Source organism: Crotalus tigris, unplaced genomic scaffold (assembly GCF_016545835.1).
Source record: "Crotalus tigris isolate CLP2741 ecotype Arizona unplaced genomic scaffold, ASM1654583v1 scf7180000021586.92266, whole genome shotgun sequence".
NCBI classification, from domain to species: domain Eukaryota; kingdom Metazoa; phylum Chordata; class Lepidosauria; order Squamata; family Viperidae; genus Crotalus; species Crotalus tigris.
In genome coordinates this window covers 16,615-43,750 of record NW_024098577.1, presented here as the reverse complement: position 1 = coordinate 43,750, position 27,136 = coordinate 16,615, and the positions used below count along the sequence as shown (strand labels likewise).

Genomic DNA, 27,136 nt, shown 5'->3' with positions numbered 1-27,136 from the left:
CGAGAAGCCATTTGTCTGGTATGTATAGGGACTCCTGTCTCTGACCAGGGGGTTGGACTAGAAGAGGTCCCTTCCAACTCTGTTATTCTGTTCTGTTAAGGATATTTTTTTCATATGATGCTCCCAATTTTTCTGCTAAGCAGCAGGAATCCAATTGTTTAGCACAATGAACTATACATCAGATACCAGTGCTATAAAATATATTTTGGGAATAAATATAATCTATCTTGAAAAACAATATATGGAGGCCCAATTTTTATCCTCAGATACTATTACTTCTCATTCCTAACAATTAAAATCTCCATGTGGCTAGACTTCATGGGGTTTTCAGAGATCAGCATTGAGAAATATAATGCATTCTCTTTTTTAAAACAAATAAACAAACAATGACATTCTGGTTCTTCAAAATTTCACATTTCCATCAAAATTCAGGAAATAGTTTACCATACATTATGTATGAATTAACTGACCGTGCTTTCCTTTCTTTTCTCTCTCTATTATTTATTTGCACAAGTTCTTAATAGGTAATATACAGATTATATTTTTCAAGAGAGCTTCCATTTCTGCAAAATCCATATTTCTAAGTTTTTAATTATGCATAATTTCTAACCATGCAGGTATTCTGCCTGTCTTTAGCCTCACAACTCTATAAAGAAGCAAATGCAGCACTTTATAAAATGCAGAGAAAAATGTTTACTTTTGTTTCTTAGTTAGTTGGTCCTTTTTGTTTAATTCGGGCCTCAGAACAATAATGTAGCATTTGGGGGAAAAGATGCAGCCCAGTAATCCTGCTACAGAAGCCAAAATGGAGAAGATTTCTACAGCTACCATGTACTTCCCCTTGGTACTCAGATAGATTGGAACAAATGACATCCAGACACTACAAAAGACCAGCATGCTGAAAGTGATAAATTTCACTTCATTAAAACTATCAGGTAGCATCCTAGTAAGGAAAGCCATCATGAAGCTAATAGCAGTCAAGAATCCCAGAAAACCAAGGGCAGTATAAAACATGATGGCTGAACCTTCATTACATTCGAGGACAGTTTCTTCAGACATTGCATGGATGTCAGAATCTGGGAATGGGGGAGAAGTTCCAGCCACACACTACAAACTGTGACTTGAACCAGGGAGCAAGACAGGAGAATAATTTAAGCCAGCCATTTCCCAATCCATTTTCTGGTTTTGGAACCTGGCTTGGTGGCCATGAAAGCAAGAACCACTATGGTTGTTTTTCCCCAAAAGCAAGAAAGGGCAACAGAGAAGATGATGCGAAAAGTGCATATATTGTTCTTCATTACTTTGAGAAAAAAAGGACCAATTCTGAACAAATTTAACAAACAGAAAGAAGCTCCATTTGGAACTGGAGTAATAAGCTTAGTAAATAAATATAAACAAAAAGATATCACATTTGTTTCTTTATTAGCTGCTCCTTTCTGTTCAAATCAGGCCTCAGAACAATAACATAGCATTTGGGGAAAAAGATGCAGCCCAGTAATCCAACTGCAGATGTCAAAATTGAGAAGACCTCCACAGCTACCATGTATTTTCCCTTGCTGCTCAGATAGGTGGGAACAAAGGAAATCCAGACACTACAAAAGACCAACATACTGAAGGTGATAAATTTAGCTTCATTAAAGCTATCAGGTAACTTCCTGGCTAGGAAGGCTACCGTGAAGCTGATGGCTGCCAAGAACCCCATATAGCCAAGGACAGTGTAAAACATGATGGCTGAACCTTCATTACATTCCAGGATAATTTCTTCAACCATAGAATGCATGTCTGAATCTGGGAATGGGGGAGAAATTGCCAGCCACACACTACAAATAATGACTTGTATCAGGGAGCAAGACAGGACAATAGTGCTGGCCAGCCTTTTCCCGACCCATTTCCTCATTTTGGAGCCTGGCTTGGTGACCATGAAAGCAAGGACCACTATGGTTGTTTTGCCCAATATACAAGAAAGGGCTATAGAGAATATGATGCCAAAAGAAGTTTGTCTCAGGAGACATTTTACTTGATTAGGTTGTCCAAAGAAAAGCAAAGTGCAAAGGAAAGAGAGGAAGAGAGCAATGAGAAGAGTATAGGTGAGGTTCTGGTTATTGGCTTTTACAATTGGAGTGTCCTGATTTTTAATGAAGATCCCCAGTACCACAGCTGAGATGAAAGAAAAAAAGAAAGCAGCACTAGTCAAGGTGATTCCTAAGGGTTCTTTGTAAGACAAGAAGGTTGTATGTTTTTGAATGCACAGATCCTGGTTCTTGTTAGGATAGCTTTCTTTAGGACATGGGATACAGTCATCTAAATCTGGAAGAGAAATAGAGTTGTCAAGCATTCAAAGTTAGATGAGCCATCCCCAAATTTCAGAAATATAATATTTGAATGCTTGGAATTTCCAGGTAGTCATCACAAAAGCTGACAATTTGAAATTTAACTTATCTAGAAAGTTATAAGCAAGAAAATCTTTAAATCCAATTTGTCTGAGAACAGATCCTTTGAAAGCAGATTACTCCTTCAGATATAATTTCATTCTATTTATATATTTGAAATGGGATTGTGCCTTAAATTTACTCTATTGCTTTAGGGAAAACACACCGTGATAGTACAATATAGCAACAATGTTTATAAGAATATTAAAGAACATTTTTTCAAAAGTTTTGCTTTTGATGAATTTGGTGGAATTTGGTGATTATCATAGACCCCTTCAAAAAACACAAATATAATTTCAGGATGAGTATATGATGTAGGAATCTTGAGAAATGTGAAATTAGCTTTTAATGACTATAATGTATTTAATTCCATAAAGTTTGCACATGTTGCATTAATTTAACAGAGGCAGCTCTTTTGCTGCAGATTTTTATTTATACTCATTGTCCAGTGCATCTCACTGCAGTGTCCCAAAATCATCAACCAATATTATTGGATTTCAGTAGCCCTAATACTGTTTTTCCATTGTGGTAATGTCCATTTTTGGTAAAGAAGTTGGAGTGTGAATGTAGAATATGAATCTTCAGTGACATGTTGCACTTTGTGGTGTTGTGTACTGTAAGAAGTTTGTCAACCAGCTGAATGTAGTTTTTATGCTCTATTGTTACCAAGAATAATTCTCAATGAGATCCTTGAAAGCTTTCTTGGGGATTCTATGGCCCAAGTAACATATCTTCGAACTGCTTGTGATTAATGATGTAAAATCATGGCATTTGCCAAATTATACATAGTGACCTGAGAGATAGATGATAGATAGATAGATAGATAGATAGATAGATAGATAGATAGATAGATAGCTAGCTAGATAGATAGATATCAAATTTTATCGACCCTGCCCGATAAACCAAACAGAAAAAAACAACTAGGTGAGCTAATTCTACATTGTAACAAGACTATGTTAAAAAAATGATGCAAGTCCAAAAGTACAAAACTTTTTTCTGCCACTTTCAACTCGTCCATTAAGGCAGATCCTTTTTAGGTTTTCTGTCTTTTAAATCACTGGGGGCAGCATCTCTTCCACTCTTTCCCCAAGGGCATTGCCAAATTCCATTACAAAACTCCTTGCATGGCATCTCTTACCTGTCTGGTTGGCAATTTTCCCCTTGGGGCACCGAAGGCATTTGTAACAGCAAAATGGCTTCCCTTCTATTTTGACTTTGCTGTAACCAAAGGAGCAATGAGCATTACACAAAGAAAGAGGTTTTTTCTATTGATAAATGAAAGTGGAATGCATTTAGAATTTAAACAATTTCACTCTAGAAACTATCAACTTTGACGTATATTTTCTTTCTTTTTTAATCAGAGTTATGAAATTCTATGCTAACATGCAAGGTTTATCTTATTCTTTAAAATATCGTCCTGGCATAATGAGTCATATAAATGAAAAATCTCTTATTCATGTGATAGATCTCAAATATAAGGCCTAATATTTGATAGGCAGAGATACATTGAGAGTTAGTTTTTCTTCTACAAATTCCTTTTCAAGAATATAGTTTTGCTTGTGCTTGATTCATTAATTTGCGCAGCTGTTCAAAGATGCATGAGTACTGAACCATCCCTTGAAAAATTAATAATAGATACCTGGTTAAAAAGATTGGGCCAAACAATTTTATCTGCTGACAGAGAGAAAGAATTTTCTAGTTGAGATGATGGATTTACTTTTCCAACTTTCATCCTAAGAAAGGATTGATTTGAGAAAATGACCCAGTTGACAATGTCAAAGCCAGTTGCAACCTTCCCATTCTGGTCAAAGAAAATGTTTTCTCCAGCATTGTTGTTAAATGAGACTTTTCTCAGATAGTGATGAAGCTCAAGAGAAGAACACAACAGTAATTAATAAAGATATGGAAGAATGGCAAAAAACATACAGCAATATGATTTTAAAAGAAATTGTTTGCTCCTTACTTAAAATAGGATTAATTTGTCACTTTCATTAACAGCATCCAGAACAGTCATGAAAAGGGATAGAGCAACTATAAGGGTGCCTAACATTTTTACACCTGCCACTATTTCCAACGGCATTTCCTCCTCCTCCTCCTCCTTCTATCTCCTTCCTTATCATTGTCTTCTCCCTGTGTTGTCATTTTTATTCTCGGTGCCTAAGGCCATCACATCTGATGTATTCTTCACTGTCATAGTTATGTATCCTTCTTTAAAGCACAAAGCTTTCAAGATTCTGTGCTATATGTTGAGAGAGAAAGTGGATGCTGCTTTTTTTTCTTATAAATGCTTCTTTTGAGGTATATAAAGGCATTTTCAGACACAGTCTGGAATCCTGTTTCACATTTTCAGTATGACAATTTTAATACAGTGATTTTTAAAATCTGTATTAACCTTAATTAGATCGTATCATAGAAAACCATGCTATTCAAATCTGACAGATTGTGCACTTCCAATTCTAAGGTTCCTTTATTTCTGAAGATATTGTTGTGCTATCTATTTATAATAATAGTAGTAGTGGTGGTAATAGTAATTTGTCAGTCCCATGAACCTATCCAGATTAGTCATCAAAATAGTCTAACAGCCCTCTTTTCATGGCTATCTCCTAAAAGTAGATGCCACCACCACGTTTTATTAGTATCATTTGGCAACCACATCAACTTCTTCTAGCTTCTTCTTCATCATCATCATCATGTCCTCATTGTTGTAATGTTCATTCTCAGTGCCTAAAGCCACCAGCATTCTCTGTCATAATTATGCAACCATCTTTAAAGCACCAAATTCTCCACTATATGTGTTCAAAGAAAAAGTGAATATATATTTCTCCAGGGGAAAAAGAGCTTCTCCTACCATCCCATCACCAAGAAATATTAGCAATATCACTAGTGGGAAAACTTCATGGAAAATATTTCCTTTTAGGGCTTTTACTTTACAGTTTAATTAACAAATGACATGGAGGAGGTGACACAATAGTTGCACATTCAGTTTGATCATCAGATGATTAACATTGTTGCAGATCAGAACTGGTACCATTTCTTGTTTGCAAAAATACTTTAATTAACTGATCAAAGTAATTTGTTATTCTAAATTAAGAATATATTCTTAATATTTTATATTAAGAATATAAAATATTAACAATATAGAAAGTCTACATAAAATATGATAAACATTAATCCAAATATCTGGAACATAAAGAAACAATGTGGGAAAATCATCCATTTGGTGTAGGAAGGGGTATGGACATTCTGATCCATCTCTTATATTTAAATAAGTTTCAGCATTCATCATGAGCATTTGTAGATATGGAAGCAAAATAATCTGCTAGAGCAACAAATGTAAGAGCTTACTTGCCACACCTCATGATGAAAAAGCTTCTGTTTCCCTCTAGTATCTATGGCTCTGTGTTTGGAGTGGGATGTAATCATGGCTTGGAGAGCATGTGCCACAGCATAGACTGCATTGTAGATACTGTAGCTTTGCCCAGTCATGCTCAGTTCAAAAACAGAATCTGAAATTGTCTCCAGCTTCTCTTCCCCAGTACATCTTTTCTCTGGCTTCAAAGTTGAATTTGAGAAGGAACATCCAAATATTTGCTCCCAAAAGACCCCTGAAAGACTGTCTTCCTTTTCTGGAACACCATTTGTCATCTGAGCACATGATTTGAATCCTAATATTTTTTTTGAAGAAACTGAGAAAGAAAGAGCACCATGGATGAAGTCTATACTACTGTCTCTTTGAAATGGAACTGAAGTATATTCCATCTGGGCTGAAAAAATCCAAACTTTGTCTTTTCTCTCTACTGTTGTGTCAAAATATTCTGAAACAGAGATCATTCTGAAAAGAACCATAACCTGGTTTTCACAATATACAATCACAACACTAGAAATACTTGTCATAATGACATTGTACATTTGAAGACAATTATCATTTTTTTCTCCCAAATCACTTGAAAAAGCTTCTAGCAGAATCTCTTCAGTATAATCAAAGCAGATTCCCTTTTCAGAAAACATGGAAAGCACTTCTCGCAGAAATCTTTGACCAATCTCATTTTCTTGACAAATAAGCCCAATCCAGGACCACTTAAAATACAGCAGCAGCTGGAGGATCCCCATAATTTGAAGTTGTTCATTTGGGAACATTTGATGATAAAAAGCTGTTTGAATCATATTGTTGATCACTGGAGCAGAGCCATATGTGAGCTAAGGATAAAAAGGAAACAGAAAAGAGAATGTATTCATACAAATTGGTAATGATATGAGAGCAATCTTGGGAGACAGAAGTAAGTGATGTAGACTAGACAGCTCATATGCAAATGTTATCTCAGTCTACAGGAGAAGAGGAGCCATAGGAAGACTTTTAGAAGGGATATTCATTGTTCTGCTTCTTCTCGAGAGTACATTGAAGGGTGAATATCAATCTTACAGGTCTGTAAGTAACGTTCCTCTCCTCTCCCTTTACCTTCTTAGAAAGTAGGGAAAGTCTTTGTGAAATGTTTTCCACACCCCTTTTCTTTCTATGGGCTGAGATACCTTTTACATAATGTTTGTCTTTTTTGTGGTTCTTCCTTTTGACTTCTGAGATCACTTGCACATACCATTTTAATATTTTTTATAATTTTTCAGTGATAAGCCTGACTAACTCTTACTGATTTTCATGGGTTTCTCATATTCAACAAGGGTCTTTCTTTAAGTTCTGTGACGTAAATGATACTGCACAGCCACAGATTTTGTAATAATGCCAAGAAACTCATCATATTAAAAAGATAACGTTCTTCTAAAAGTACAAGTTCAAGAATAGAAATTTGATAACAAGTATCATTATTATGAGGGATGAGTATCAACTGGATATGATAAACTTTCATTTGTGGAGACATAGAGCATAGCATTAGAAGGAAACTTGGCCATCTTTTCAGCAGAAATCCTCATACTATCCCTGACAGGTAATCTTACTGGCTTTTCTTGAAAATCTCCAGTGATAGAACCCCCATAATTCCATAAGGCAGAGTATATCATGGCTTAAGAGTTCTCTAGGAAATATTTCAAATTGAAAGAAAATTCTCTAAATGCTAAGAGGTTTCTTCTCGTTTCCTTTTTTTTTACATAGATACAATATGGGTTTTTTTTCTGAAACTCTTGCAAACTTTTCAGTAAATTAGGACTGAATACATGTAAGTGTTGTCCAGGCAGATTTTAGTTATCTTCTAATTGCCACTTCTTACAACCTTCCTCCCCCAAAATGTCATTAAAGAGGAGATCAAATATCAATAGGAGTTATATTTTTTCTTGAGCAGGTCTTACCTGTGGAATCTTATATATGCTCAGGATGTCAGCCATAACCTGAGAGATATGAGAGTTGGGTCCAGCAATAACACAAACTGAATTTTGATGGATGCTGCATTTATAGTTGGGAACAAATTTGTCATGTGAAGAAAGAAGCTCCATAGAAGCAAGGTAGGTCCATGTTGCCATGAAATAGCTGTTAAATATCCCAAAGCCCAGAGTGATGTTTGGCAAGATCTGAGGATTTTTGTTGATCTCCATTACAGCAAAGATTAAGGACAAGATATGCTGATACGTCTGTAGAAACATACTTTAAGGGAGAGTAATGCCTCTGTCACAATATTTGCATTTCAACACAGAGAAGATTTAAAAATAAAGTATAAGTTTCCACCTCAAAGAAAAATAGTGTATAGAAAATCCTTAACAGAATAACAGAGTTGGAAGGGACCTTGGAGTTGTAGATTGGATCTCTTCTCACTATTTCATAATTTCAATGCAGAATTAGATATTTGGAAGATAACCTCTTTATAGTATTTTATAATTCCATATTTCCACCTCATTTTGAAAGGTTTAATGTTATAAATTGAACCATGTTAGAAATGGCAATATCTAAAACATGGAGTGGGGGAATGAATATCCAGCTCCTAAGATTTCCTCTCTTTGTTGTCAAGAGGATTTGACTACGGAAAAAGCTGATGGTTTGTGGATATGCTATGCAGGAACTAGTATATCATGCTGGTTTAGGACAGATTTCTACCTCTTTATTTTTATCTCATTTTGAAAGATGAAGTACTCTATATCGAACCGTGTTGAAAGTGTCAGTGTCCAAAATCTAGAAATGAAACATATTCCGCTCCTAACGAAGGAAGGAAGGAGGAAAGGAGGGAGGGAGGGAGGGGGGAAGGGAGAGAGGGAGGGAGGGAAGAGGGAAGAAAGGAAGGAAAGAAAGGAAGGAAGGAAGAAAGAAAGAAAGACAGACAAAGAAACAAAGAAAGAAAGAAAGAAAGAAAGAAAGAAAGAAAGAAAGAAAGAAAGAAAGAAAGAAAGAGGGAGGTCGGGAGGGAGGGAGGGAGGGAAGGAGGGTGATGTCATGGGTATTTGATAAGAGAAAAATAATTACATAGATGAGTTCGACTGCAAAATTATCAAGGGAAAATGTAGTGGAAAATGCAACATTTTTTCTATATTTTAAGTAAAAGGCAAACTGTTGTGTTTCTGTGTTAATGCTTTCCATGAGTTGAAAAGGATCCTGCCTCTCTCAGAGATGCTTTCTCAAAAGGCAACTGGACTTTCTTCCTTTCTTTTTCCTTGAAGACATTTTGCTTCTCATCCAAAAAGCTTCATCAGTTCTGACAGGATGGTGGGGCAGATGAAAGGAGAGATGGAAAGCCTTCTGTATCCCTACCAACCTGCCAGAATCTATGAAGTTTATTGGATGAGAAGTGAAACAGCATGAAGGGTAGCATAGCAAATCAGAGATGTGCTTTGCCCAAATGATCATTTATGTGGCTTTTGAATACAGGACATCCAACAAATTTGCTATTTATCTTAGATGATATGAATGCAGAAATGCATTGGAAAAACAGGCACAAACAGCATTGCTCATCAAACCTCATATTTGAATACAATCAAAAACAAGGCATATAAAAAACATCAGGCATTCTTAGTTGGGTTACTGTTTTCCTCTGCTCCTTGGAACTCCCAAGAGCCTACTCCCAAGGAGTAGAATTAAACATGGTCAATTATGGGGGCACAACATCTCATACACTTTTGAACTTGCAGAGGAAAATAATTGTTCTCACCTCAGTGTAAATTGTATGTAGCTTTCTGTGGAGCAGCAAGAGAAAAACAGGTTCCAATTAAAGCAGATAATATCCAGAAAAGTAAATAAATAATATTAAGAATGAAAATGATATTTGTTTTTACAGATTTTTAGTGGTACACTGGCATGACAAAAAAAAATCAGTTTTGCACTTGTAATAAGCTTCCATAATTAGAAAATAATATGTTAAGTCAAAAAGCTCCATCAGAAAGCATGTCAGAAAACATCCATGGCTTTACATCACCAAGAGTTCATTATTCTTCTCTGTCCAACAATCCCCTAAATATAATAAAATGGGTTCATTTTACAAAATGTTATGGTCAGTATTATTTGTTATGGTTGATTAATCAGTCTTGACTTGTGGTGCTTACAAGAGCAATCCCATGAATTTTTCTTGATGTTTTCAGAAATGGTTTGCTATTTTGTTCTTCTTAGGGCCAGGAAGAAATGACTGGCTCAAACCTATGCAGGTGGTGTTTATGTCAAACACATATTTATTTGTCATTTGGTTGTGACCCAGGGCCTGAGGCTATGAGAAACTGGATAATATGAAATGTAATGTTAAATGTAAGATTAAAGAACAGAAGGCTTGGTTGGCTGATTACTCTCTTTGTTGCAATTTTAACCCTGGGGTAATCTGATCCCCCTTTCAGGATCTGTGAGACTCTGAGTTGAGATTTCTTTTGGACTCCTGGTTATTGATAGTGTTGTGTCCTGAGCCTGATGAGGAAACTCAGCAGGCCCAGAATTGTTGCAAATGGTCCCATTGATTCTAAAAGCTGCCCGGGACCAGACAGAGCGACGCCAGCCTTGCGCACATGCACAAGGCACGAAGGAAGAAGAACTCTTATTGGTTCACTCTGTCCGGGTTTCAAGCCCTATAAAAAGGCCATATGATTGTTGCTGGCCATATGGACCCACACCTGCGAGCGTTGCTCATGTCGTTTAATGGCCAGCTTGTTTTCATGGATTCTAGTTCTAAGACGTTTGGTCGTCTCCCAATGTAATTGTAGTGACAATCCTTACATTTCACTCTATATATCCTTGAAGATCTTTCTTCATAGGGGAGTGGATCTTTTGGGCACATTATTTTGGCACAAAGGCTTTGATTTGGTTTATGGGCAATACTAATGTTATATGGCGCCAATATCCGTGCCATCGCCTCTGATACCCCATTGATGTATGGCAGAGTTGTCCATGTCATAGTGCCTGTGTGTTGCATTCTGCGAGGCTCATATGGTCTGCTGTACCATCTGATGAAATCAATTGGATAGCCATTTTGTCTGCAAACACGGTATAGATGATTCCTCTCCTCCACTTTTTCCCTATCCATGTTGCAATGAGTTTTCACACCCTTAAATAGCATTTTGATACAGCCTATTTTGTGTGACATGGGATGATTACTCCTGTAGTGTAAAATTCTGTCTGCATGCGTTGGTTTTCAGTGGACAGTTGTGTGGAGAGTGCCGTCAGGCTGACGGCTGACTAGGACATCTAAAAATGCAAGTGTGCCATTGATCTCTTCCTCCGCTGTAAAGCGAATGTCTGGGTAAACTGAATTTAAATCTCTCAGGAACTTGGCGCTATCTTGCTTTTTGATGACAGCAAAAGTGTCATCCACGTATCAAACCCAAAATTTGGGGCGATGCACGGACATCACTTCAGCTTCGAGCTGTTGCAGGACCACCACAATGACTCACAAAATTGGGGATCCCATTGGCGTGCCTTTCACCTGCTCGTAGATGGTGCCCTGGAATGTAAAATATGTTTTAAGGCACAGGTTCATGAGTTGGATGAGATCCTCGGTGCAGAGTGAGTCCTGATGTCGCCCTTCCTCTTTTCGCAGGCAGCTCCTTATTACTGCAATAGTAGGTCTTGCGGAATCGAGGTAAAGAGTGAGGTTACATCAAAAGATACTAAGACCTCATCCTCCTCCACTCTTAACGATTTTATCCTGCTCAGGAACTCTTCTGATGATTTCACTGTGGTTTCACTGTTCTCCACCAAATATCCAATCTGTTCGCTTAGCCATTTGGCCAAACCCAAAATCAGTGTGTCCCTAAACGACACAATTGGTCGCAATGGGACCCCTTCTTTATGGATTTTTGGAAGCCCATAAAACCTGGCTGTGGCTGAATCTCTAGGGCATATTAGCTTTAAGACATTGTCACTGATTTTGCCCTGTTTTTTAAATTTCTCTGCTAATTTGTTCAGCTGGTTTTTAAGAGTGGTCATCGGATCTTTCATGATTATACAGTAGGCGCTGGTATCATTTAGCAATTCATGAGTTTTACGGATGTATTCTGGCTTATCCATGATGACAGTTGCCCTGCCCTTGTCAGCCGGCAAGATGACGATGGTACTGTCATCTCGCAGTTGTTCCAAGGCTTCCTTCTCCGTGATGGATAGGACATGGCATTGTCTATGGCCCATAAGTAGCCCTGTGACACATTGTCTAATGGAGTTCTTGGCTTCATTGTTAGCTCTGATCCGCTGAATAGTAGGTTCTAAGGCTGCAACAAAATCGATGGACCGTGCATCCATTAAATTGTGACCCGTGTCACTTTGCAGTAGTCTAGTCTGTCCATAAGTCAGGGTTTTTGATGACAAATTGTGGACTAGTTTATTAGTGTGGCTGCAGTTATCCAATGCTCTCAAGATCTGCATCTTGCATCAGAATACCTCAGCTTTGTGTTGGCTTGCCCTCACTGAGGCATGGTGTATATGGTGGTTGAGGGATTGATAGTGTTGGCATGTTAATACATGGCGACAATACTCGTGGCATCTTCGGGCTCCTGTCAATAGGACTCCAATATGTCTATGATGGTCGTTAACTAGAGCACGCATTGTCCAGCGCTGAAACTGTTGGACTGTTGCCTGGCCCTCCATAGAATCCACTAATGGTTTCCTTTGCAGCGACTTGGGAGGCAATTCTCCTCGGATGCAGTCATGCAAAAAGGCTAACTTACGATAGTTGATCGTCATCTGCTCTGCAAGTCTTTCCCACTTCCTGGCTTGGAGCAAAACTGCTCGCTCATAATTGTCTCTAATTATACTAAAAATGCGAATCCCGGGTATATTCATGTTGAGAAAAGTAGTCGAACACTGGGATAAATAAAAACAACTGTTTGATAAACTTAGCTTTCATTGGCTAACTGCCAACATCATCAGAGTGGAATGCCAGAGGTTTGAAAGCCTGCTCATAAGACTGGCAGTTTAAGTGCTCTGCTCATAGAATGCATCACCGGTCTGCCCGCCCTAGTTGACCGTATTACTTCTAATAATCTTGCATCCGTCTATATATTTGTAAGTTCAGGGATCACCGCTTCTCTTATTGCCACTCTCTTTGCCCACTTCAAACGTATCTGGGTACACTTTGCTATAGGATGATCCCCCAGTGCATCCTGTCTTGTGGCCATCCCTTGTTGTGAGTGTGGCTCTCCGCTTCCCATCATTGACTCCTGTATGAATCGTACTGGGGATTTCTCCCCTTTGCCAGTCGTATTTCTTTGCTGTTACATGAGTTCTGGTATTGCATAGGCTGAACCTGTTGCACTCGTTGTGGATTGTTGCGTTGTTGTTCCCACTTTCTTAGTACCTGATAAGCAGGCAGTAACTCTATGTGGTGATTAATTGAATGTTCATCCAACACCCAAGCCTCCTTCAGTAACCGGCCACCCTTGTGCGATGGCCTCTGCCCTGGCAAGGTTGAACCTGTGATTGTTGCTGGCCATATGGTCACTATGTATGTATATATTTATATAAACTGGCCAAAACATTTGAGGAATTTACAGGAAATCTAGAAAGAGTAGCAGGAAATTTTCTAACTTTTTTCAATCTGGAATTCAAATACAAAAACTCAGTTTCAGCGAGTTTGGACTAGAAATTAGATTTTTCTGAAGACTGATCTTTTCTACATGATATAACAATTTTTGACACTGAATATTTGACATCAAGTTCAAATAACTCAAGGAAAATATATATATGACTCTTCCTGCTTTTTTAAAAAGAAAATGTTCTGTCTCTGAGATAAAGAATGAGGTTGTCTTTTTATGGAGTATGTTAGAGTTTTACAGCTTTCCAGCACAAAAATAAGCCCTCAAAATAAGCACACATTCAAGATGAGCAGGAGACATAGTTTATAATATAAACATAATACATATAGTTTCATTCAGTTCTGGGGAACATCAACAACTCTTAACTTGGAGATCAGAAAAAGACATGTCCAGACCTAAGGTAGATCACATGCCTCACACAGACAATACTGTGTCTTAACCAAAAACAGTTCTCATTGGCTGGTTTGTTGCTATGGCTATTCCAGTTCATAAAATTTCTTACACAGTGACAGAGTGTATATGTTGATGATGATCATTTGGGGTAGAAGGATCGATTGAGAACTAACTTTACCAAATAAAAAGCAGAATGAAGTTTGAACTAGAGACAGAAGGTTACTAAATAAATAAAACAGGAATTCAGATTTCTTTCTTTATCAGCTTTCCATTTCTGTTCAGATTTGGCCTCAGAACAATAATATAGCATTTGGGAGAAAAGATGAAACTGAATAATCCATCTGCAGAAGCCAAAATGGAGAAGATCTCCACAGCCACAGTGTAATTTCCCTTGGTGCTCAGATAGGTAGGAATAAATTACAAAAGAGAAACATATTGAAGGTGATAAATTTGGCTTCATTAAAGCTATCAGGTAATTTCCTAGCTAGGAAGGTCACTATGAAGCTGATGGCTGCCAAGAACCCATAAAGCCAAGGACAATATAAACATGATGTCTGAGCCTTCATTACATTCCAGTACATTTTTTTCAATCATGGAATGCATGTCTGAATCTGGGAATGGGGGATAAATTACCAACCACACGCTACAAATTGTGACTTGTACTAGGGAGCAAGACAGGACAATAGTGGTGGCCAGCTTTTTCCCCACCCATTTCATGATTTTGGAGCCTGGCTTGGTCACTATGAAAGCAAGGACCACTATGGTTGTTTTGGTCACCACGCTACAAAAATGATGTTGATACTTTAGAAAGAGTACAGAGAAGAGCAACAAAGATCATTAAGGGACTGGAGGGTAAAACATATAAGGAAGAGTTGCTGGAATTGGGTATGTCTAGTTTAATGAAGAGAGGACAAAAGGTGACATGATGGCAGTGTTCCAATATCTCAGTGGCTGCCACAAAGAAGAGGGAGTCAAGATATTCTCCAAAGCACCTGAAGGAAGGACAAGAAGCAATGGATGGAAATTAATCAAGGAGAGAAGGAACTTAGAACTAATGAGAAATTTCCTGACAGTTAGAACAATTAATCAGTGGAACAACCTGCTTCCAGAAGCTGTGAATGCTCCAACACTGGAGGTTTTTAAGAAGAGACTGGACAGCCATTTCTCTGAATGGTATAGGATTTCCTTCCTGAGCAAGGCCTTGGACTAGATGATCTCTAAGATATCTCCCAAGTTTGTTTGTTTATTATTATTATTATTATTATTATTATTATCAATCATCGCACAGTCAGCCAGATGTTCAGACTGGATTTGGCATTTTGTCTACCTATCGAGTCCTTACCCAGGACCTGGGATAGGCAGAAGTAGATGTTTGATGGTATTATAGGTATCGTCGCAGGATGGAAGCAGTTCCTAATAAGGCCGCCTTTTGCAATTGACTAATAGCAAATTTGTCAATGCCAATGGTGTTCAAGTGGTGCTCCAGTTGTTTTGGGATTGCGCCCAAGGAGCCTATGACTATTGGTACTACCCTTGCTTGCTTTTGCCACAGTCTTTCTATTTCTATTTGTAGGTCTTTGTATTTTGTTATCTTCTCCAGTTCTTTCTCTTCTATTCTGCTGTCTCCAGGCACTGCCACGTCCACTATCCAGACTTTTTTGTCTTTCTTATCGACAATTGTTAAGTCTGGGGTGTTATGTTGCAGGTGCTTGTCTGTTTGAATTCTGAAGTCCCAGAGCAGTTTAATTTTATCATTTTCTATGACTTTCTCTATTTTATGATCCCACCAGTTTTTGCTTACAGGCAAATGATATTTTTTGCAGATCTTCCAATGCACCATTGTTGCTACTTTGTCATGCCGCTGCTTGTAATCAGTCTGTGCAATCTTCTTGCAACAGCTTACCAAGTGGTCCACTGTTTCTTCAGCTTCTTTGCATAGGCGGCACTTACTGTCTGTTGCTGTCTTCTCAATTTTGACTTTGTATGCATTTGTCCTTAAAGCTTGGTCTTGTGCAGCCAGAATTAATCCTTCGGTTTCTTTCTTCAATTTTCCTGCTCTTAGCCATTGCCAGGTTTTATTATTATCTGCTTTCCCAGCTATTTTTTTAATGTATTGGCCATGTAGTGCTTTGTCTTCCCATGCCTCTATTTTGTTCTTCATTTGGTCTTTCTTGTAGGCCAGTTTGGTCTCTCCAGTAGTTAGTAAGCCTTCCTGATATACTAATTTCAGTGCATCTTCATCATTGTTCTTCAGATATTCTTCCAAAGCCATTTTTTCTTCTTCAACCATCTGATGTACTTGTAGCATTCCACGCCCACCTATTTGCCTTGGTAGATAAAGTCTGTCAATGTCACTGCGTGGATGAAGGGCATGATTCATTGTCATTATTTTTCTGGTCTGCCTATCCATTGCTTTTAGTTCTGCTTGAGTCCAGTCCACTATTCCAGCTGTGTACCTAATGACTGGGATTGCCCAGGTGTTGATTGCCTTTATGGTATTTCCTCCATTGAGTTTGGACTTTAAGATCTTCTTCACTCTCTTGATGTATTCACCTCTAATCTTTTTCTTGACTTCAGTGTGCTTGATGTTGTCAGCTTGAAGGATACCCAAGTATTTGTAGTACTCTTCCTCATCCAGACTCTTAATGTTATTTTCGTGGGGCATCTTGATTCCTTCAGTTTTCACTATTTTTCCTTGTTTGATAGTAAGTGTGGCACATTTGTCCAAGCCAAACTCCATTACAATATCTTGGCTATATATACGGACAGTGTTGAGCAGCGATTCTATTTCAGATGCGTTTTTCCATACAGCTTCAGATCATCCATGTAAAGGAGATGGGATAGTCTAGCAGATGTTTTTGATGTTTGATAACCATGTCCTGAGTTATTCAGTATTGTTGACAGAGGAAACAGTGCAATAACAAATAGTAATGGTGATAATGAATCTCCTTGAAATATTCCTCTCTTGATATTAACCTCTCCCAGCTTCTCACCATTGATCTGCAACTGTGTCTTCCATTGTGCCATCGATTTTGCACAAATTTTCTGATGTTTCTACTTACTCCTGTTATTTCTAGGCACTTGATTATCCAATCATGTGGCAGAGAGTCAAATGCCTTTTTGTAGTCAATCCATGCCACATTCAGGTTGGTCTTCCTTCTCTTGCAGTTTTCCAAGATCATTTTGTCTATTAGGAGTTGATCTTTTGTTCCTCTGCTATTGGGGCGGTTTCCTTTCTGCTCAGGTGGAAAGAGATTGTTTTCAACTAGATGCTGTTGTACTGCATCAGCTACCACACCAGTTAGTAATTTGAAAGTTGTTGGTAAGCAGGTAATTGGCCTGTAGTTACCTGGTGTTGCCCCTTTTGCTGGATTTTTCATTATTAGGTAGGTTTTCCCAGTTGTTAGCCACTTTTCAATTTCTCCTCCTTGTAGTATATTGTTGAATTGCTTGGCAATGAGTGGGTGTATAACAGTTAGATGTTTCAACCAAAACCCATGCAGTTCATCTTCACCTGGTGCTGACCAATTTTTGATTTTCTTTGCTCTTTTTTCTACCATTTTTGTTGTTATTACTAGTTCTTTCATTTCAACTTCTGTTTTATTTGCATCCACCTCTTTTAACCAAGCCGCATCCTTGTTGTATTTCTTTGGGTTATCCCATATCTGCTTCCAGAACTGCACTGTTTCTTCCTTGTCAGGTACTGACTGATTCCTTGCAGTTTCTCCATTGATGGATTGGTAGAAACGTTTCTGATTGGATTGAAATTGGAGGTTCTGCCTATAGTTTGCAATTCGAGCTTCATATCTACTGATTTTCCTGGCTATAGCTGTTATTTGTTGCTTTATTATTTCCAGTGCTTCCTTGATCTTCCTTGTTTCTAAGTGGTATTTCTTGATTAGGTATTCTTTGGTCTTCTTGTTCTTCAGCTTCTTTTCTTTCATCTGTTCTAGCTTGCTTGCATGTGATCTTAACTTGCTGATCTTATTTTCTAGTCTAACCTTCCATTTTTGTGGTGCACTGTTTGTTTGTTTTTCTTTTTTGTTGATTTTACATCCCAGGTATTCTGTTATAACTGCAGCTGTGCTGTACATTAGTTGGTTTGTTTCTTGCAGTGAATTGGTGCTTATACTTGCTATTGCAGTATTTGCATCTTTTAATGCTTGTGCTAGCTGTTTCTTTGGAACAAGCTTCAATGCAGGCAGCCTTATTCTGTTGTTTTTGTGCTGTTCTAGATGCTCAGTTATTCTTTGTTTCAATTCTTTTATTTCTTTAGTTAGAGGGTTTTGTTCTTCCTGAGGAAGAGGTGCCTGGTTTCCAAATGAGAACAGTTGTATATCTCTACTGGATTCTTTCACTGCCAACTCCCCCTGGTTTGCCTCTACATTCTGAATTACTTCTGGTAAGGCTTTGATTTCTTTGCCCTGGGTAAACCTTTGCAGTTCGTCCAATTCTGTTTCTGTGAATACTTTATTTCGTGTTATAAATCGGCGTTGATCTGCTAGTCTCTGTTCTGTTATTTCTGATTCTGGATGTTGTTCTTTCCAGAATTGGTGCATTCGTTTTAGATATCCTCTTCTTGTTGGACTTGATCTGTAGTAACAGATCATTATTTCTTTGTTTTCCATCACTGTGTATCTGCGACGGGTAAACACCTTTTCTTCCAGTAGTTCTGCAGCTGCTGGCCCTGGTTGCTCAGCCAACAGTCCTGAGTCCTGTAACCCATTTTTCACCAGATATCCAGGAACTCCAATATCTAGTGCGGACCTTGTTAACCCGGGCGACGTCCGAGCCGGTATGGCATTCTGAAATTTGCGTCTCACCATATTTTTTATGGGAGAGACACTCTTTGTCTGACTCCTCTGATGAGACCTGTCCAGTATGGTTGAACCTCTGGCATAGCTCTCATCTTCCTCAGAGTACACAAGCCCCACAACCACGTCAAGGTAGTGCCTCACTGGGGGATTATTATTATTATTATTATTATTATTATTATTATTATTATTATTATTATTTAGTATAGGTTCTCCTGTTTGAGCAGAGGGCTGGACTATAACACCTCCAAGGTCCCTTCTATTCTATTCTATTCTATTCTATTCTATTCTATTCTATTCTATTCTATTCTATTCTATTCTATTCTATTCTATTCTATTCTTATTTTACTGACCTTGGGAGGATGGAAGGTTCAGTCACTCTTTTTTATATATAAAGATTTTTATTGAGTTTTATAAGGTTGGGGAAGGGATAGGACCAGGATAGGGATTAAGGTTCAGAGTGGGGTTAGGATCAGGACTGGAGTTGGGACAGGATTGGGAACAACATTGGGCATGCCTCCCCGAAGGTTCAATCACTCTTGAGCTGGTCAGGATAGAAATCCTGGCAGTGAGCAGTGAGTTAGCCTGAAATACTGTGCCACTACAACTCTTACTTATATCGTTCCAAATTCTCTATTTTATGTGTTATGAGAAAAGGCGTATACATCATTTCTCTTAATTTTTCCAAGGAGGGAGAGCTTCTCACACTATTCCTAAAACTCAGGAGTCCTTTTTTACTTCAATACATTTTAATCAATAAACTTAATTACATTAAGTTAAATTAAGTTGATTAATTACAATGTAATTAAACAATGCCAGGGAAGTGGCATATCCATTTTGATCACCAGATATTACAGTAGTTGTAAATTTACAAACCAGAACTAGTACCACTTATTTATAATATTGTAGAAAGACCATATAAATCATGAATATCAAACTAATAAAATAACTGTGTGACACATAAAGAAAAAATCTGGGAGAAATCAGCTATTGTCTCAGAAATAAATGTTCAACTTTAGGTTTAGCTCACAGAAATGTGTGTTCTGTGCAGGGTGTAATATAATCAGTTACAGGCATACGGTTGTATTTTGGAATTGGTGTGCTATGAATGTTTGGGACAGAAACATTGGGAAACCAGAAAGGAACATGTAGAGTGCTACAAGCTTATGAAGATGTATTAAAGTGGAAGAAATGCAGTGTTTTGCAGTTAACCCAATAATAATGAAGTATGTAAGAAATAGAATAGAATTGCTGAGCATATGAAACATAACTGAAAGGAGATAAAAGTTATATATCAACCATTTTGCCCTCCCTAAAATACATAGGTTAATTATTCAGTCCAACTTAGGATCTGATATAACTTTAAATTACAAGTACATACATGGGATCATCAAGATGTTCTTTAGATGGAATTCTTTTGAAGGTGATCAGGTTAGACATCATGTACATCAGAGAAATAATGCCACCAATGATGAGATCACCTGAATGGTAAGGCTTGTATTTAATAGTGGGATTGTTGATGGTGCATTTAGCATCGTGGAACATGACCTGAAGAAGTTATCACCCACAGTGTGAAGAGGAAGATTTGAAATCATAGATGTATGTTGCACATCTATGTTGATTGTTAATATTGCTTCTGAGTATAGGACAACCTAACATTTGGCTTCTTTCTCTTGGATAATCTGAGTGAAGAACTACAGCATATAAGAAAAACAAACTTACACACTGTTGCTCTTTATGCCTTGTATTTGAATATGTTTAGGAATATGGAATGTTAATAACATCAGTCAGTCTTGGTTGGCTTCCTATTTTGCTCTGCTCTTTGATATTCCCTAGAGCTCAGAGGATAGAATTAAACATGGTCAGTTACGGCACACAACATCTTTTGCTTTTCTGATATAGCAGGAGAAAATAATAAGGTTGGAGTAAATGATTTGTCGCTTTCTGCATAGCAGCAACAAAAAAAGCAGATTGCAATAGGAGACAAAGGAAACCAAATAAATAATATATTGTGTGAAAAAGAACACATTTGTCAGGTTTGTATTTGTGTGATCGTATGACACAGAAGTCAGGTTTGCCCTTGAAGTAGGTTTTATCAATGAGGAAACAATGTTAAACCAAAAAGCTTCATTTGTCACAAAATATCCATGGCTTTAGATCACCAAGAGTTTGTTACTTTTCTCTAGCCATCAGTCTTTGAAATATCATTAAATGGCTTCAGTTTAGAAAATTTATAGTCAGTTTTGATGTTATGGTTGATTGACTCAACCGTGACTTGAGGTACTTGCAAGAACAAGTCCATGGATTTTCCTTGACACTTCCAAAAATGCTTGTTCTTATGGCCAAGAGAGAATGACTGGCTCAAAGGTATTCAGGTGACTTTTTTCTCAAATACATGTGTAGCTTGTGACCCAAGAGAGAATGCATGACATAAAAAACCTAAAATCAAGCCTAAGAAGATATGACGTGGTATTTATTCTCTCTGCTGCAAACTGAATCTTGAATGAGATTGCCCCAAAGATGCTTTTTCAGAGGCAACCGGACTTTCTTGTTTTTCTTTGAAGATGTTTTGCTTCTCATCCAAAAAGCTTCTTCAGCTCTGACTGGATGGTGGAGAATGGAAGGATTCCCTCTCTCAACAGAGGGGGAGGGATATGATATCATTTATCTACAGACTACAACACAGTTCTTTCAATAGTTCCAAGAAGGCTCCACATCCTTTTGCACCACTCAGGTGACCCTGATGACACAAATAAACCTCTGGATGGCCTCTACAACTCTCTAAAGAATGCAAATGATTAGCTGTGTGCAAGGAGTATAAATCCTTCCATTCCCCACCATCCAGTCAGATCTGAAGTAGCTTCTTGGATGAGAAGCAAAATTTCTTTAAAGAAAAGCAAGAAAGTGAAAAAGCATCTTTGGGACAGCTATGATCTGGATGACAGAGAATCTCCATAGACCTGAGTGACATTACATTTCTATTGAGGTTATGATTGTCTAAGTTGAGACTTCTCTTGGACTCCTGACTACTGAAGTTTTGTGTGCTTCTCTCAGATGGAGAACCTCAAGATTTGGAAGGTTAAATATATTTAACCTTCAGGTTATCAATATATTTTTCAGGTGCTCAATATATTTTTCAGAAACAATGTACAGGTAGTCCTCGAGGTAGGAGTGTAATGGAAACTGCCCATTCCACTCATAACTCGAAAACTCATTGAGTGAATCTCGTTGCTTTAATGAGATCACTCTCTTGCTTGTTAAAATGCATGCAGCTTGTGAAGTAAACATGAGGTATCTGAGGGTGGGGAAGGCCATGGAGTGCCTAGTGATGGAACACCCCCCAAGGCCCCCCCAATCCACTAAGACACCTCATGCTTCCTCCCCCCCTTCCTGCCATGCAGGACTCACCTGGAAAAAGTCTGTCTCCTCTCTGCCACGGTTCCTGCTGCTGGAGGAACTGGATCAAGTCTCCAGAGATTGGATTAATGGCCATGGAACAATTTTGTGCCCCATCTCCATGGCTTATCCTGGCTCTGAGGCCTGGAAAAGTCTCTGGAGTTGAGATCTATGCCTGCAGAATGATTTTGCACCCCACCCCGCATCCCGACCCAGCCTCTGGAGTCCAGATCAGGCCACTGAGGGGTTGCAAAATCACTCCATTGCCATGAGTCTGGACACCAGAGGCTTGGAAAAAGCCCCCAGAGCCCAGATTGGGCTGTTGAGGGGACCGCAAAATCATTCCGTGGCCATGGATCTGTTCTCCAGAGATTGAAAAAGGCCTCCAGAGCCCGGATAGGGCCACAGGAGTGTGTGGAATTTCTCTGCAACCATAGATCAGGGCTCTGGAGGTCTTTTCCAGACTTCCAGAGCCTGGATTGGGCCACTGGGGGGCCATTGTTCCGGGCTTGAAGGCTTGGAATCCAGGCTCCAGAGGCTTGGAAAAGGCCTCCCCAGCCCATATCGGCCATGGGTGTGTGTGTGTGTGTGTGTGTGTGTGTGTGTGTGTGTGTGTATGTGCAAAATCTCTTTGTGGCCATGGACCTGAGCTCTGGAGGCCTGAAAAAGAGCTCCAGAGCCAAGATCTAAAATAGATTTTGGACTTCCTGTGATCAAGCGGGGGTCCTCTCCTTGCTTGTTGCCCCTACATACCAGGGTTCCGCAGCGGAGCAAAACCGAACGCAGAAGACGGAGTTCACCTTCCAGTGTCTGTGGCGGCCGTGATGGGATAATGGGATAGTCCTTCCAAAAAAATGGCAATTAAATGGTCTCCCTTATTTCAAATAACATATTTATTATTAATTAGAGGATTAAAGGAGGAGTTGAAATAAGGGGAATTTTGGTCATTAGATTTAACGTATTTGGAAATTACTTGAAAATAAGGATTTTATCTGTTTAATATTTAAAAATTAGACCTAAAAGAAAAAAAAATATTATGAATATGTTTGATTTATTGATTAATCCAGAAAAAAATATATATAATGGTTTTGATTCATTAAAGGGGATATTGTAATATTAAGTAGCTGATTTAATATGGTGGGAATTAGATAACTTTTAGGAAATAGAACAAGACTATATCCAAATGGATAAAATGTGTATTTTGAATATTAGATTCTGTCATGAATTGAGATAAGGGAAATTTTGGTTACCTAAAGACTGACAATTATAAATATCAAATATTAAATTGGAATATTAATGGGAAATTAAAAATTGGGAAAAAATAATAACAGGATATGGATTGTTTATGAAGTTTGAATGTAAAAAGTAATTAAGATATGTATAAACTAAAAATTTATTGATAAATGTAATAATGATGTTTTTACTGAGTTGATATAATAAGAACTGTATTAGCTTAAATATGAGACAGTAGATGTTAAGGGAAAAAGAGAGGAAATATTTGATGTTGTAACTTGAGATTTGTATTAAAGATTTTTATATGTTATAGAACTATTGATTAACCCAGTCACCACATTGCTTTTTAAATACTTAAATGTAAAATTGGAAAATTAATAAAATATTATTTTTAAAAAAGACCTTCAGAGCCGAGATCTATGGCTGTGGAACACTTTTTGGTCCCCCAGTGGCCCGATCTGGGTTCCATAGGCCTACAAAAGGCCTCTGGAGCCCCAATGGGTCTGCTGGGGAGGCTTCAAAATCACTCTGTGGCCATGGATCTGGGCTCCAGAGGCTTAGGAAAGACCTCCAAAACTGAGATATATGGCCACAGAGCAATTTTCGCCCCCCCAGCAGTCCAATCTGGGTTCCGCAGACCTACAAAAGGCCTCCAGAGCCCAGATCAGGCCACTGAGGGGCTGCAAAATTGCTCTGTGGCCATGGATCTGGGCTCCGTAGCCTTGAAAAAGGCCTCCAGAGGCTTGGAAAGGGCCTCTGGAACCCAGATCGGACTGCTGGGGGGTGCAGAATCTCTCTGTGGCCATGGATCCGGTCTCCAGAGGCTTGGAAAAGGCCACTGTAGCCTTGATTGGGCTGCTTGGGGGGCTGCAAAATCACTCTGTGGCAATGGATCCAGGCTCTGTAGGTTTGGAAAAGGCTGTGGGGGGCACAGAATCTATGGTTTTGGAATGATTTTTGGCCCCCCAGCGGCCCGATCTGGGTTCCGTAGGCCTACAAAAGGCTCTGGAGCCCCAATCGGGCTTCTGGGGGGCTTCAAAATCACTCCGCAGCCATGGATCTGGGCTCTGGAGACTTGGGAAAGACCTCCGAAGCTGAGATCTATGGCTGCAGAGCAATTTTTGGGCCCCAGCGGACCGATCTGGGATCTGGATGCTTGGAAAAGGCCTCCGGAGCCCAGATCAGTCTGCGGGGGGGGGGCTGCAAAATCAATCCACAGCCATGGATCTGGGATCCATAGCCTTGCAAAAGGCCTCCAGAGGCTTGCAAAAGGCCTCTGGAGGCTTGGAAAGGGCCTCCGGAACCCAGATCAGGCTGCTGGGGGGTGCAGAATCTCTCTGTGGCCATGGATCCGGTCTCCAGAGGCTAGGAAAAGGCCTCCAGAGCCTGGATTGGGCTGCTGAGAGGGGGCTGCAAAATCACTCTGTAGCAATGGATCCAGGCTCTGGAGGCTTGGAAAAGGCTGCGGGGGGCCACAGAATCTCTCAGGGGCCATAGATCTGGCCTTCAGAGCCTTGGAAAAGGCCTGCAGAGCCTAGATTGGGGCACTGGGGCCCCACAAAATCACTCTGTGGCCATGGATATGGGCTCCAGACCCTTGGAAAGGGCCTCCAGAGGTTGGAAAAGGCCTCCGGAGCCCAGATTGGGCTACTGCCCCCTCCACAAAATCACTCTGTAGCTATGGAACCAATCTCCAGAGGCTTGGAAAAGGCCTCTGGGGCTCAGATCAGTCTCCTCTCTTTGGCCATAGATCTGTACTCTAGAGGCTCTGAAAAGGACTACAGAGCCTGGATCAGGCAGTGGGGTGACCACAAAATTGCTCCATGGCCATAGATCCTGTCTTTAGAGTTTTTTTCCTGGCCTCCAGAGCCTGGCTTGGGCTGCTGGGGGGGGGGCTGCAAAATTGCTCCACGGCCATGAATCCAGGCACCGGATGCTTGGAAAAGACCTCTGGAGCCGAGATCTATGGCCATAGAGAGATTTTTGGGTCCCCAGCAAACTGATCTGGGCTCCAGAGGCTATGGGCCACTGGGGGGGCATAGAATCTCTCTGTGGCCATGGATTCGGTTTCTGGTGGCTTGGAAAAGGCTTTCAGAGCCCGAATTGGGCTGCTGGGAGAGGGGCGCAAAATCGCTCCATAGCTATGGATCTGGTCTATAGAGGCTTGAAAAGGCCTCCGGAGCCCAGATCAGGCTACTAGCCCCCCCCCTGCAAAATTGCTCTGTGGCCATGGATCCAAGTTCAGGAGGCTTGGAAAAGGCCTCCCAAGCCCAGATTGGACTGCAAAGGGCCCCAAAATCGCTCCACTACCATAGATCTGGGCTCCAGAGGCTCAGAAAAGGCCTCCCAAACTCACATTGGACTGGGGGGGGGCACACAATCGCTCCACTGCCATACATATGGGCTCCAGAGGCTTGGAAAAGGCTTCAGGAGTTTGGATTGGGCCACTGGGGTGCTGCAAAATTGTTTCGCGGCCATGGATCTGAGCTTCAGAGGCTTGGGAAAGGTCTCCAGAGGCTTGGAAAAGACCTCCAGAGGCTTGGAAAAGGCCTCAGGACCCCAGATCAGCTTCAGGGAAGGGCACAAAATCATTCTGCAGCCATAGATCTGGGTGGCAGAGGTCTTTTCCAGGCCTCTGGAGCCCAGATCGGGCTGCTGGGGGGTCTGCAAAATCACTCTCCAGTCATAGACTCTGGCGGCAGAGGTCTTTTCCAGGCCTCCAGAGCCTGGATCGGCTGTGGGGGAGGGGGCACAAAATTGCTCTGCAGCCATAGATCCGGGTGGCAGAGCCTTTTCCAGTCCTATGGAGCCCTGATCCAGATTCTGGAGGCACATTGAAGTGTCCCCTGGCTTTGGTTTGTTTCTCTGTTGCAGAGAACAGAGGCCTAAAGAACCATGAGATCACGCGAGATCAGTAGTGTGAGACCTCGCTCCACTCATCTTGCATCACCTTGCATTATTTTAGGACTCCATTCTCTGCAAACATATCAAAGGCCTGGAGCAGCCAAGAAAACAAAGATTCTCCAGTCGCTCGTAAGGACAAATAACTGCTGTGGTGCTGCAATACTTGCAATTTCAGGAGTTGTTCATAAGCACTAGAGAGCGCTCATCACATAACTTTGAGCAAGCGTCAAGTGAATGCTCGTAACTTGGGGATTGGCTGTATAGAAAATCAAGTGATCAATCTGAAGTCATGGGCAATTAAAATTGGATCAGCCAGAGAATCAAATTTGGAAAGGGTTGACAAGCTACATGACTCCTTTTTTCTAAATTGTAAGAAATGGTGGATAAATTGTGAATTTGTCTAAATTGAGAAAGTGAGAAAATTTCAGTATTCAAAGAGGCACATTTCTTCTCAGGCAGTGCCCAAATTGTTCCCAGTGCTTTACTTGTAAATAAGGAAGACTGCTTTTTTTCTCTTCAGACATTTAGCTAAAAACCCAGATATGCCCATTATTTAAAGTTGCATACGCGTGCGCGCGTGCACACACACAAACACACACACACACACAAATACACAGACACATTTCATTAGGTATCTGATGTTGGGAGTCATAAAAAACCTAGAACCAATAAATCTCATCCTCCAGTAGTCAAAATGAAAAATCATAATTTCTCTGGAAGGGCCACAATTGGCAGTTTGCCTCTAGAATATGGTCAGTATGGTAAAACACTTTAAGGCACATTACAGGATTGAAAATCATCATCTACAATTTCTTCCTGGGTGAACTGGTGATAGTCACCACTACCAACATAGTTTACATATTTTCAGTTATTTTAACCAGCTTGTTTTTATTAGGATCACCACATTCATACTTTTAAATATCTGACCATTTCGGGAAAAGTTTTACATATAGCACAACTTCTTTTAATAATTCTCCTTTCAATTACTTCTCTTATTTGTGGATTAATGGTATTTTTAAGTACTATATTCTA

The 27,136-nt window shown here is 39.7% G+C and overlaps 1 protein-coding gene across 1 annotated transcript; it reads right to left on the bottom strand.

The window, feature by feature from the left end:
• Nucleotides 1-1,405: 1,405 nt before the first annotated feature.
• On the bottom strand, nt 1,406-25,972 carry LOC120296823 (vomeronasal type-2 receptor 26-like). The gene is made up of 7 exons (XM_039318839.1): nt 25,598-25,972; nt 19,953-20,119; nt 7,725-7,902; nt 5,775-6,626; nt 4,069-4,296; nt 3,568-3,694; nt 1,406-2,307 (listed from the first exon to the last, which is right to left on the bottom strand). Exons 1-7 carry the CDS (start codon nt 25,970-25,972, stop codon nt 1,406-1,408), a joined length of 2,829 nt encoding a protein of 942 aa, XP_039174773.1.
• Nucleotides 25,973-27,136: the final 1,164 nt, after the last annotated feature.